Source organism: Pelophylax lessonae (genome assembly GCF_965119305.1).
Source record: "Pelophylax lessonae genome assembly, chromosome: 1".
Lineage (NCBI taxonomy): Eukaryota > Metazoa > Chordata > Amphibia > Anura > Ranidae > Pelophylax > Pelophylax lessonae.
In genome coordinates, this window is record NC_138768.1 from 748,148,118 (window position 1) to 748,162,606 (window position 14,489).

A 14,489-nucleotide genomic window follows, 5' to 3' on the forward strand; every position below is an offset into this window, starting at 1 on the left:
ACAATAAAAATGGCATAAATCTTTCCCGTAACTTTTGTGCAAGCCAAACAAAATACGCTTATTGTGATTTTTTTTACCAAAAATATGTAGCAGAAAACAAATTGGCCTGAAATATTAAAAAATTTAGATTTTAAATTTTTTTTTTGGGAATGTTATATAGCAGAATGTTAAAAAAAAATATATATATATATATATATATTTTTTTTCAGAACTGTCGCTCTTTTTTTGTTTATAGCGCAAAAAAATAAAAATCGCACAGATGATCAAATACCACCAAAAAGAGAGCTCTATTTGTGGGGAAAAAAAAGGACATCAATTTTATTTAGGTATAGTGTCCCATGACCACGCAATTGTCTGTTAAAGTAACGCAGTCCCGAATCGCAAAATATGGCCTGGTCATTAAGGGGGCAAATCCTTCCGGTCCTGAATTGGTTAAAAACATATTACAATTTATATAAGATTTTAGAAACAAAACCTGCTTATATTATACATGCCTAGGAAAATGTAAAGAATCTTCCCATATCTATGCAATGTTAGTTGTTACTAGAGCAGGTTAGAAAATAAAAGCATTGGTCATTGTAGAAAGCATCACACATTTGTCATACAGGTTTTATACACTGCCCTCACTGTGCTCATGATTCTACATGTATCTTCTAAAACTGCCTAAGCAGGGCTGTCTTACCAAATGGGCACGGTGGGCAGTTGCCCGGGGGGCCCCACCTGCCCAGTGACCGAGCCATGCATTAGTCCCAATTACCGTGTGCACCTCACCGACGGAACATAGCAGGTGGCAAGTGCCTGTCGGCCCTGCACTGCTGTCAGGCCACTTGGGCTGTGGAGGGGGAGCCCACAACTGCAGGAATGCCTTTCTGCCTCCATGGGAACAGGCACACACAGGACAGTCGAGTCTGACTCCCGTCCATGTGTGTGTGCTCACCGGACCCAGCCGCCCAACTTGGAAGCTGTCATTAGCCGGGCACTGCTGTACCAATAAATATCGCCTTATCGTTAATTTGCATTTTTATTCTCATGGGCGATTGTGTAGGCAGGGCCCCAGTTCACTGCATTGCCCGGGGGCCTTTAATGCTCTTAAGATGGCACTGTGCCTAAGTACCATAAACAGGAGCTTCATTTACCATAGTGATTAATGATTCCATTCCTTTGCTCAGTTAGATCTCCATTCACCTAGGATCAAGAAAGCTTTTTAAAAATGTGCAAATCCAGCCCTGTATATAGCACTGGTTCAGTCCATAAATTTAGGATTATTGCCACTCCTAACCTGTTTTTCTCATAACAGTGCTTCAATGTGTATAGTTATACAAAAGAGTCTTTAGCCTCTTTAACTCAAGTAGAAGGAATTATTTTTGACACAACACTGCATTGGTTTCATTCTAATCACTGAATAATGCATTAAATAAGGACATAGCCTTAATAATATAATATCTATCTGCCACATAGCGGCATGTCTACTGATGCAGCAATTAGATTTTGCTGAGCAGTCTTGATTGGCTGAAAATATAACCTCCTGTCTTGTAGAATTTACACTGAGAGCAGTATTCGGCTGATTGCAATCAGTACAAAACATGTATTCTGTCTAAAATCCTGACAAAACAAATATTATTAGGTCATTAATATACTTTGATGAGCAGTGTATCAAAAGTGCAAGGTCGTGCATTTAAATTACTCTTTAGTAAGCGCAAACACTTTTCATTTCTTAATGTTTAGATTGATATATGAATGAATGTAATGTGATTTCAATAGGAAAAGAATACACAAGGCATTAGGTTAGACATTCTTTAGAGTTCTGCTTGCAACTGGTTGTGTTCACATTAGAGCAATGCTCCACCAAAAAGGGGAAGCTCCACTTGAGGTAGGAGCGGATACCTGTCAAAACCAGGTACCCGCTCCCACTTCCGGGTAAGATCGGCGCAATTGTTGTGCAGCGATCTACAAAATTCCCGGCCGCTCCTCCTTCCCCCCACTGCCTTCTGGGAGACACACAGTTCCCAGAAGACAGCAAGACCATCCAGAAAGCACAGCACGACTTGCGCATGCGCGGTAGGAAACAGAATGTGAAGCGACACAGCTTTGCTTCCTGTTTCCTTTAGTGAAGATGCCCGCACATGCACCCGGAGCCGATGGACGGATCTTCTTGGGGTGCCGACATCACAGGATCCCTAGGCAGGTAAGTATCCTTATATTAAAACTTCTCTTAAACTTGAGCATAAGATGGAGCAGCAAATGAATTTAGATCTGGTTGCAGAGGAATCCATATAATTTATATAGTACAGATTCTGCAATCATGTCATCCTCCTTCAGTCTGCATATTGTGAAATTGAGGGACGCTCCCATTTTAAAAAGGAAAGACTGTTTGATAGATTATTTATTATATAGATAATTTACTCTTCTTAGCATCTTTACTAGCCCCGACCATCTCCCACCAATCAGCTGGTTAATTGCCAACAAACACATTCAAGACCACAGGATTTGTCTGGTTAGTACAGATTGGTCTTAGAAAACTTTCAGTGCTGGTTTACACTGATGCGGTGAGGAAAACCACATGTGTTTCGGACAGGAATCGCACCACATTTCCATTCAAATCACATGGGATTATTTGCTCTGTAATTTGAGCCCATTCATTTTGTATGACTCAAATCTCACTGTACCTGTACAAAAAAGTTGCAAACACTTTTTTTTTTTTTTGCAGCACTGAAACAGATCGCATGGGTGTTCACACCCGTGCAATCTGATTCAGCCAATCACACTGCATTTTGTGACCCATTTTTGGGGTGTCATTAACTTAATAATATTAATATTGACATCCACAATGGTTCACATGGACATGGCTCACATTGCTTCAAGAGCGATTGATGCAATGTGTAAAACACAGAGGAATTACTGCAAATCCTGCACCTCATCAGTGTGAATCAGGACTCAGTAAGCTTCCAAGACTAGGATGTGATGAAAATAAGGGCTGAGTGAATCAGTGTAATGATGGCCTAGGAACTGCTGAATAGCTTGCTTTAAGCAGCTGATCGCAGCACTACCCCTGCTGGTCAGAATCGCAACAACAGTGAAGGAATTTTCTACCTAGTGGATGTAAGATGAAAAACCCTATTTCACTAGTTATTTATGGGATACAATTTGCATTCTGGTTAACAAGTACCTTCATGTTAAAGCTCTAAACACACCTACGTGTAAAACTAGCCTTAAACAATAGAAGGTGGTGGGACAATCAGTCTTTATTTGACCAACCTTGAGCATCTTTTTCCAGCCAGTGCCTGTTTTGGGTGACCGATTCTTTCAGGCCTATGGTGCATGGTCAGCTTATGAGCAATGGTTTTCTAGTCTGTTTTCTAGTCTGTTCATTTGTTAAACCCCTACAACAGTGGTTCCCAAAGTAGGTTGTATTGCCCACCGAGACTGGTGGAAACATTCAGGAGTGGGAGAGAACAGTGATGTGTGATGGTTGTAGGAAGCTACATTGAGGTTGATTTACCAAAGGAATAGAGCATTAGGAGCATCAGAACCGAGGTAGAGAAAAGTTTATTAAGTTGATTTTTTTTTTTATCTATGGGGCCTTGGGTGTGAAATCACAAGATTTTGGGGAGCACTGCCTTAAGTTGGGTACACACTAGTAGAAAATCTGCCCAAAATTCCTGTCCGAGGTAAAATTGTACGATTTTTCGGGTAGTGTGTACACAACTTCAGCAGCCGACACCAACATTTTCAATGAAAAAAAACAGCGGGACAAACACCAAAATTTTTATTGTCCGTCCCCAGCACGACCAATTTTCGTCTAATGTGTATGCAGTATGTCCGCGAAAAATCGGATATAAAAGACCTTACATGATCTGAATTTGCTGACGACCCGGAAGTCTAGGACAAACGTCCCAAAAAAAAAAAAAAAAATCGGATAAGTCAACTAAAAACAGTTATGACCGCTGAGCATGAGAGAGAAAAAGCGAAGGATATTTTGTCCGATTCTGATGGATTGAGATAGATGATCTGTTGATTCCAGTGTTTGCAGGTGGCTCATAGAAACTAGCTTAACTAGATACCTAATCTGATATGCAATGAGCTGTCTTAACCAGACTGGAAATCGAATGCATATTCTGTGGTCTTGCAAAAAATCTGACAAGTTCCTGGTGTGGAAAATTTTCCAGGTTATATCCAAAGTAGCTGGAATCCTAGTTTTCCCCAAGTCGTCCTTAACTATTTTAAACCTAGAGATTGACACCTTTTCTGGTTAATTGGACAGGTGTACCTAATAAAGTGGGCGGTGAGTGTGTATGTAGAGATATATATATATATATATATATATTTATATATATACATATATATATATATATATATATATATATATATATATATATATATATATGCACAAACAGGTCGGGACTGCACACACCCAGCAGAATGTAGCTTGATTCTTCAGGTGCAGAGCAGGCAGTGGAGATCACCCAGATTCCAATAATATATAAAAGTACGCACTCAAATAACATTTTATTGAAATGAAATGAGCTGTCAAAGTAAGCTTTTTCTTGATGAAGTTAGGAAGAGGTCTAAAAACAAACTTTAAGTTACTTTTATTGCTTTTTTGTGTGCTTCCAGCTAAAAATCAGCATCTTTTTACAGTTGTGAAGAATCTTTTATACTTTCCCTAGACAAGAAATAATAGGAATATTAACATAATTGCCAAATACAAGAAAGTTGTTGCAGAGAAACTGAAAAACTCCACCAACGGGCTTTGATAACGGTTATTGCTATTACCATATACCCTCATCTTTTATTTTTATGTTGTTTATAACAATTGAGTCAGTAAAAACTGGGTTTTATTGCTTTGTATCCCTAGATTTGTCAATGTGAAGTCTCAGTAGAGAATAATAAGCCTGCAGCTTGCTGTCCTCCCACTCCCCTGTACTATTTTCAGATTCACTTGATCATGAAAAATAATTTCACACACTTTTAATACGAAAAAGTATTGTGAAGAGTTTGATTCTTTTTGACAGTTATAATAAAGTGGTGAAAGCATAGGAACTTCATATTTGTTGTAGTGGTTATTTCACCTTTATTTTTTAAAATTAAACATATAAACTGTTATAAAAGCAATGTTACTCTTCCTCACAGCAGTGCTCCTATGTCACAACGTAGCCTTGTTGCATAGCTTTCATGTGGCTTGTTTGTATAGTGATGTTTTGTTCATTCTGTGTGGTGGTTGTAGGGTGCTACATTGAGGCTGATTTACTTAAGGAATAGAGGCTGTTCACTTAGCTTTTTAACCACTTTCAGACCGGAGGATTTTCCCCCTTAATGACCAGGCCCTATTTTGCGATTCCGCACTGTGTTACTTTAACGGATAATTGAGCAGTCGTGCGACGCTGTACCCAAATAAGATTGACGTCCTTTTTTTCCCACAAATAGAGCTTTCTTTTGGCGGTATTTGATCACCTGTGCGATTTTTATTTTTTGCGCTATAAACAAAAAAAAAGCGACAATTTTGCAAAAAAAAAAAACAATATTTTTCACATTCTCCTATATAACATTCCCAGAAAAAAAATTAAAAATCTAAATATTTTAACATGTTAGGCCAGTTTGTTTTCTGCTACATATTGTTGGTAAAAAAATCGCAATAAGGTTTGTGCAAAAGTTATCTTGTCTACTAACTACGGGAAAGATTTATGTCATTTTATTGTTGTTTTTTTTTTAGAAGTAATGGCGGCGATCTGCGATTTTTTGTGGGACTGCGACATTGCGGCGGACAGATCGGACTCCTAACTGACATTTTTTGACACTTTTGGGGGTACCAGTGACATTACTACAGTAATCAGTGCTAAAAATATGCACTGTTACTGTGATAATGACACTGGCAGGGAAGGGATTAACATTGTTGGTGATCAAGGGGTTAAATGTAAGCCTAGGGGAGTGATTCTAACTGTGGGGGGGTTGGGCTTGTGAGATGAACACAGAGACATGCGATCCTACATAGCATAGTGGGCTCTGTGATCATCCAAGGGAGAAGGACGGACGGCTGTGTTTACATCAGCCGACCATCCTTCTCTGTCAGCAGGGAAAGATCGAGAGTGTCAGGCGGCAATCGGAGCCGCCTGACACACGCGCCTGCTTCCCCGCTGAAGATCGGGGGTGGGAGCGTGCCGCCGGTGGCGTGCTCTCGCCCCCTAGCTCCTCCCAGGCAAGAAGGCTTGGGTTCAAGCCTGCAGGTGTGCCTATAGGAAATGGCTTCCTGTGATGGCCCATTGAGTAGTGGAGGAGCCAGGAGTGCCCTCTGGGTACCTGAGATGAGGAGGTTTGGGGCTGCTCTGTGCAATCCCACATAGGAGGGAAGTATAAACCTGGTTGGTATTTAAAAATTAATTTTACAAAATGTTTTTACTGTTTTATTAAATGAACTCTGTAAGGTCTAAAAAAAAAAACAGAAATGCAGTAATTTGTAACTTATGAAGATCACTAAGAAGATGTATATCTTCTAAATCTCAGTTTTAAAAATATAGTTTCTTGAAGGTTTTTATAATGAAACAATGTACATTACAACATTTACTAGGCCCTGCCACATTGGAAAATACAAATCCTAAATTGTGAAAGAGGAAAAAAACTTGCTAGCACTGCAAGATGGGAGAACTCTTTACAGCAGATCTGTTGGTATGTTTGAAGAGTTATCATTTGAGTGCAGAGACTCTTATTAAGTTACGATTAACCTTTGGGTCATGTTTGGTTCTGCTGCAAAGGGAGTTTGTTTTGACAGTTGCTTGTCAGAATAAAAAGAAGTATAATATGTGAAATTCTATTTATTTACCATTTATCTTTCTTTTCTTTCGTATTGCTTTCCTTTTTTTTTTTTTTTTTTTTTTAAACAAATAATTTTACCATAACGTACCAATATGTTTTAGGTGCTGCTGTTTTTTTTTTTTTTCAATGTGCACAAAAGTGCAGACCATTTTACTTGAATGTGATGTTGAAAATCATAATACTGAAATTGCAATGTTCCTTTTTTAATGTGTGTCTAGTAAATAAATCTGGACACATAGTTTGCAAGTTCAATAAGCACCGATTGGCATAGATGGTTTGTGGTTATGATTTATTCTTAAAACCTTTTTTTTTAAAAAATTCTAAAAAAAATTTGAAAAAAAAAAACCTGTAAAGACAAATTCACAATGAGCTAGTATGCATCGCATACTAGCTCATTATGAAATACTTACCTTGAACAAAGCCCCCGCAGTGCCGCCCACTCAGCGACAGGACAGCCGACATGTTCGGCCATCCTGCTTTCTGGTTTGCGTCCTCCGGCCATCTGATTGGACGAAGGAGCAATTACATCACTCCCACGCATGCGCGCAGGAGGCGCCGTTCACCTCACAGGGCTCTGAAGGAACGGCACCGGTGGCCGATCCTTTAGAGCGCATACGCCGATGATGTCATCAACTGCATGCACTGTAAATATCTCCTAAACGGTGCATGTTTAGGAGATATTTATAGCACCTATAGGTAAGCCTTAACCACTTAAGCCCCAGGCCTATTTCTGACACTTTTTGTTTACAAGTTAAAATCAGTATTTTTTCCTAGAAAACTACTTAGAACCCCCAAACATTATATATATATATATATATATATATATATATATATATATATTTTTTTTTTTTTTAGAAAAGACTCTGGAGAATAAAATGGCGGTCATTGCAATATTTTTTGTCACGCGGTATTTGCGCAATGGTCTTTAAAACGCCATTTTTTTTTGAAAAATTACAAAAAATCACATTTCACTGCATTTAAAAAAACGAAACAGTAAAGTTAGCCCATTTTTTTTGTATATTGTGAAAGATGATGTCACGCCAAGTAAATATATACCCAACATGTTATGGTTTAAAATTGCGCACACCTGTGGAATTGCGACAAACTACTGTCAATAGAAATCTCAATAGGCGACGCTTTAAAAATTTTTAACGGTTACCAGTTTAGAGCTAAAGTGTAACTCTTTTTTTTTTTAATTATTGCTCACGCTCTGGCAATCACAGCGATACCTCACATGTGTGGTTTGAACAGCGATTCGACTTCGCGGTCGACTTCCATATACGTTTTCTTTCGTGCACGAGCTATAGGCGACGGGGGCGGCTAAAATTTTATTTTTTCCTATTTATTTTTATTTTTTTAAACTTTATCACAGGTTTTTTTTTAAAAAAAAAATCTGATCACTTTTATTGCTGTCACAAGCAATGGAAACATCCCTTGTGACAGCAATATGCAGTGACAGGTTCTCTTTATGAAGGGATCGAGGGTCTAAAAGACCCTAGACCCTAGACCCCTTCACTACACTTCCATGTATTCAAAACACCAAAAACTGCATTTTTTAATACACTCGTTTTTTGAATCTGCCGTCTTTAGCTGCATACATAGTTCAGTGTTTGAAACAGGTATTTATCAAACCCTTCCATTTGCTGCTCCCTTTGTGAAGGGTCACAGAAGAGCCTACAATATTGACAGACAGAAAGATCTTACAGAAATGCTGCATTACCCATCTCTTTAACTTTGATGCTGAGATCATTCAGGGATAATCAGCTCAATGAGGAGACTTCACATTCTTATTTCCGTTTTTTTTTTTTTTTTTTAGAAAATAATGGAAGGTAAATCTCCATTATGACCTTCTCCACATTTCACAGAGAATCATTAGCCTGTTCTGCATTATGTGCATTCTTTTATCTCAGTAAGGAAACAATGTCCCCAACAAGCCACCTACAGAAGTTACAGCCTGACTGTAGGGGGAACTACACTGTCACCCTTTCTGTTTTTCTATAGTAGTAGTTGTATGAATAAATCAAAGCCAATGTGAGCATTGTGCAGGCATGGCCAGAGATGGATCCCAGTTTCACTGGAACCAGCCTTTTAGCCAAAGGGAAAAGTTTGATATACTTTGGAGGAATTAGCCATTATTATCATGTATTGATTTGTTACCTAGTATGGTAATGTTTGCTTTTTACATTTTAAAATGTTAGTGTTTCTAGAGCATTTGTTGAGCAAGAAAGTTCATGTTACTGTATGGAAGAAAAACATGTATATGATTTTGTTTTATGAGCATCCTCATTTATGATACCTGGCTGATTGGGAGGCCTCCTTTTGTAGCAGTCTTCCTTTGTGATTGATTCACATATTAATATAAAACACATGCTAGTTTTAGGACAGTGAAGTTTCACTTTATCTCTCAAGATATAAGGACTAGTGTTGAGCGAACACGGACTGTATTATTCTTGTTCGTACCGAATAATTGGATTTTTGTTACACGGACCCGAAAACTTTACTGTATGTTCAGGTTTAAAATCCGTGTTCGGTCATTTTATTTCCTGTTTTGTATGTAATGGCGCACTTTTAATGGCGGCCTTTCAACAGCCAATCAACAAGCGTTTAACTGGTGAGCCATGCCTACTAATGTATTAGTAGCTGTGATTGGCCATCTGAAGCATGTGACCATGTCTTTATAAGTTCGAGAGCCCCAGCGCACCGCGTCATTCTGCTGTAGTTTAGGGACAGAGCACACATCATACGTGCTGGCTGCTGATTAGGGAAAGACAGTGATTCTGTGAAAAATTGTGTCCGAAAAGAATGCAGGGACAGGTCGGAGTGCAGGCAGGGAAAGTTATTAGAGCATTTTAGGGCGAGGCTAGAGATTAGGCAGGGTCAGTCTTCTACATCGATTTTGCTGTGTGGGGGGTGGTGCAGTGAACGATCTTATTGAGCATATTAGGGCCAGGCTGGAGATTAGGCAGGGACAGTCTACATCGATTTTGCTGTGTGGGGGGTGGTGCAGTGAACAATCTTTTTGCCCTCACTTGAGCCCACTGAGGAGGAGGGAGAAAAAAATCTATTTTTATCAGTCTGTTGTGTGCAGCGTTCAGTTATATTTCACTACAGATTGCTGTTCTAATCTGCTATTAAAAAATTAATTTAAAGGGGAATTTTTTTTTTTTTTAAGAGCACTTGCCATGCTCTTAACTACATTTTGCTGCCATTTGCAGTTCTCTAGCCCTTTCCATTGGTGTTTTAGAGCCATTTTAGTGCCTGAAAGTTCGGGTCCCCGTTGACTTCAATGGGGTTCGGTGTCCGGGTAAAGTTCGGAAAAAGTCCGGGACACGGACTCGGACTTTTTTTTCAAGTTCGGCCGAACCCGCCGAACACGGACATCCAGGTGTCCGCTCAACTCTAATAAGGACCAATACAAATAGTTGCCTCCCTTTTGGTTTTTGAAGGTGTTCTTAATATCATTTTTCCTGTTATGGATAACTATTGTATTTTGATGTTATACAATTTAAAAATCCTAAATTACAACCCTAACATTGTATTCATTATTAATATAATTTTTTTTTTTTTTACTTAGGTGTTACCACTGTACTTACTATGACAACTCTTAGCATCAGTGCAAGAAACTCCCTGCCAAAAGTTGCTTATGCTACAGCTATGGATTGGTTCATTGCTGTTTGTTATGCATTTGTCTTTTCCGCTTTGATAGAGTTTGCTACTGTTAACTATTTTACTAAAAGAGGATGGGCGTGGGATGGAAAAAGTGTGGTCAATGACAAGGTAAGAACTGTAGCTTATATTTCTAGTACAGAATTTTTTAAAATGTAAATACCTATCATTGGTAATATATAAAATGGCAGATCATCCTGCTTAAATGTGAATGTAAAGTATTATGTTGCTCATGAAGCAGACCGCCCTTCTAGATTGTTTTACATATGTCCTAATGGGGATACTTATTAGGTTGACAACTGTGTAAGAGTGGATTTCCCTTCACTTTGGAAATATTCCCACTCACTCCTTGCTGTTTTTTCCTTAGGACTGGAAATAAAAGGAAATATTTCCAAAACCGCAAAAAAAATAAAAGTTTTCGCTGTAGATACACTTTAAGACAAGGATGTTCAACTTTTTGAAGATTGAGGGCCACTTACTTTGGTACCCAGCCGTGGGCCACAGTGAAATGAAATGGTTCAGAATTTCAGTTTATTTCATTTTGAACAGCATAATGAAGATTTTAAACATCAATCAGTATAATAATTTTCCATGGGACCAATCCCCCTTGGATGTTTAATCACTTTTTAACCACAGTCACAAAGAGAATGAACAGGTGGACTGCATCAGACTGATGGTGTGAAAGGAGCCCTAGGCTGATTTCACACTGATGCACTGGGGATTACATGCACTGTGGGTGCAGCACAGTGCGCCTGTGGCTTTCTTGCGGGTTAGCTGCACTGAGCCATAGACTTCTATTGTATCTTACAGGTGTATTGCCCCTTCTGAAAGTGCACCAAACCTGCAGGATAGGATAGAAGCCTATGGCTCAGTGCAGCTAACCCACTGGAAAGTCACAGGTGCGCTGCACTTTGATTGTGGATCGGTGTGAAAGCAGCCTAATAACCCTTTTTTTTTAAAGTGGTCATACAGTGGGGATCAACAGTTTGGGCACCCCAGGTAAAAATTTGTATTAATGTGCATAAAGAAGCCAAAGAAAGATGGAAAAATCTCCCAAAGGCATCAAATTACAGATTAGACATTCTTATAATATGTCAACAGAAGTTAAATTTTATTTCCATTATTGACACTTTCAAAATTACAGAAAACAAAAAAAGTTTGGGCACCCTGCAGAATTTATTGCATGCACTGCCCCCTTTGCAAGGATGAGACCTGCCAGTGTCATGGATTGTTCGGAATCATTGTCTGGGAAGACCAGGTGATGTCAATCTCAAAGGTTGCCCAGACTCATCTGACCTTGCCCCAACAATCAGCACCATGGGATCTTCTAAGCAGTTGTCTAGAAAACTGAAACTGAAGGGGCGCATGCGCGGCTTCCGGACATGGAGGACACATCCTAAGTGAGCTCCGGGCACCGCTGACTCTCCACCACTCCGTACGAGCTTCTTTCCGCACACTTTGAGCAGGGAGCAGGCTGCAAGTGTTCCCGATACATCTGGCGTCCCCATGGGCAAGATTGGGCAGCAAAAGCAGGGATATTCCGCTCCAAAGGAGTCCCGGACCCAGGCAGCCATGGACCGCTTCCTTCCTAGGCCGCAATTTCACAGGCGGACCCGTTCGCCGCGATGGATCCCCTATTGGAAGCAGAAAATTATGCGGACCCCCCGCCGACACAGGTACCGGATTGTTCAGCTCCGATCACCCCTGCCTCACAGATCTTAACCCCTGATATACTGGATGCTAAACTTCAAGTCCTTTTGGTACAGATTACCTGCAACATAGCTGCTGAGGTGGGCAAACTGTCGGTGGAGTTAAGGGGGGAGATTGCACATATAGGGGAACGTACAGACACCTTGGAGACTAAATTTGATGAATTGGTGGATTACGTGCACGTTTTGGAGGAGGAACATTCCTATTTGAAACACTCGGTCTCCCAACTTCAGCTGCAGCAAAAGGATCTTGAGAACCGGGAAAGGCGCCAGAATCTGCGCTTCAGGGGCGATCTTTTTTGTTGGGCCTCTTTAATCATTTGGCTCCTAACATTGTGGACATCGACTGGAGACAGGATAGGGCACATAGGTCTCTGGGCCCTAAACCGCCCTCTGGAGGAAGACCCCATGATGTGATTGTCCGATTCCACTATTACGATATTACGATAGTAAGGAGGCCCTCAATCTGGCAACCCGTAACAAGTCTCAAGTGGAGTATAAGGGAGCAAAAATACAAATCTTTAATGATCTCTCCCCCATCACTTTGAATAAGCGGAGGGCCCTCCGCGTGGTGACATTGCATTTGCAGAAACATAGGGTCCCTTATTACTGGGGTTTCCCGTTTCGCCTGGTGGTCACCAAAGATGGCGCTCAGCATGCCATGTGGGAAATGCATGAAGCGGAATCCTTTATTAGAGGCCTGGGGCTCCCACCACTTCCAGAGTAGGATGTGCTCGCTCAACAGCAGCCTTCCAGTCGTCCGCTTCCAGCAACTCCAGGTCGTATTTGGACCCCTGCCAAGTCCCCGCAACGCAGACCCCACGCTACTCCTCAGCACCAGAGGCCCCCCAGATTCCCGCCCTGATGTCTCTGAAGGTTCTACATGGCGTTTTGTTTCTTTTGGCCCTCTCTGTTCTCTTGTGGATGGACTGATCGGTATAGGCTGCCTTGCAGGCGATTTCCTTTGACCGGCCCGGCTGGACTGGTTCAGTTTTTCCCCCCCATGGGGCATTTGTTTTTCCAGTTTTTGAATCCTAGTTGGTTTTTATTTTTACTTCTGCTGGAGAGTTGACGGGTTGCCCACCCCCATTGGAGTACTGTATCCTGGAGGCTCCTGTGTCGCCCGTATTACCCGTGAGCTTTGCCCTGGGCTCCCTGGGGTTCTACATTCCTACAAGGTTTCTTCTGAGGATTCTGAATGGACACTGATGTTCTATTCGATTGTTCTTTTTCTTTCTTTTCTTTTTTTCTCTCTTTTTTCTCCGCTGTGTTGGATCTTTTTTGTCTTGGGTCCGACAATTTTGTGTCGCACAAATGGATTGGTGCCTCTGTGTTCTGTCCCTAGATAGAGTGCAGACTGCATTGAGGTTTTTCTTTAATATAGCTACTGAGGATTATGACACAGTTAGAGGTAGTTTTATACATGCATACAAATACATGCATACGATTTATGTCTGAGATCTGCAATACAATGGCTTTAAGGTTTATGTCCTACAATGTTAAAGGTTTGAATTCGGTACAGAAGCGCTGGTTGGTGCTCAAGGCTTTTCGGTCGGACGTGATTTTGGTGCAGGAGACGCACTTCCTCCCTGGCGGATCGTTTACGTTTGCAGCACGCTATTTCCCCACGGCATACGTTGCTTCTGAGAAGACAGGTAAAGCGGGGGTTGCCATTTTGATTCGGAAGTCTTTTCCCATTAGGGTCCGTGACTCCTTCCTGGATCCTCATGGGAGATACATAGCCTTGGTCTGTGACTATCTGTCTACATCCTTTACTCTGATTAACCTACAGTGGGTACGGAAAGTATTCAGACCCCCTTAAATTTTTCCCTCTTTGTTAAATTGCAGCCATTTGCTAAAATCATTTAAGTTCATTCTTCTTCCTCATGAATGTACACATAGCACCCCATACTGACAGAAAAACACAGAATTGTTGACATTGTTGCAGATTTATTAAAAAAGAAAAACTGAAATATCACATGGTCCTAAGTATTCAGACCCTTTGCTCAGTATTTAGTAGAAGCCCCCTTTTGATCTAATACAGCCAGGAGTCTTTTTGGGAAAGATGCAACAAGTCTTTCACACTTGGATTTGGGGATCCTCTGCCATTCCTCTTTGCAGATCCTCTCCAGTTCTGTCAGGTTGGATGGTAAACGTTGGTGGACAGCCATTTTTAGGTCTCTCCAGAGATGCTCAATTGGGTTTAAGTCAGGGCTCTGGCTGGGCCATTCAAGAACAGTCACGGAGTTGTTGTGAAGCCACTCCTTCGTTATTTTAGCTGTGTGCTTAGGGTCATTGTCTTGTTGG

General features: G+C 40.7%; 1 protein-coding gene across 1 annotated transcript in view; it reads left to right on the forward strand.

Annotated features, from left to right (window-relative positions):
* The window catches only part of GABRA2 (gamma-aminobutyric acid type A receptor subunit alpha2), a 275,998-nt gene that overhangs the window by 250,000 nt on the left and 11,509 nt on the right, over positions 1-14,489 (forward strand). Inside the window, exon 9 of the mRNA XM_082243452.1 lies at positions 10,382-10,584. Coding sequence (XP_082099578.1) covers positions 10,382-10,584 — 203 coding nt within the window. The remainder of the gene's footprint in view (positions 1-10,381; positions 10,585-14,489) is intronic.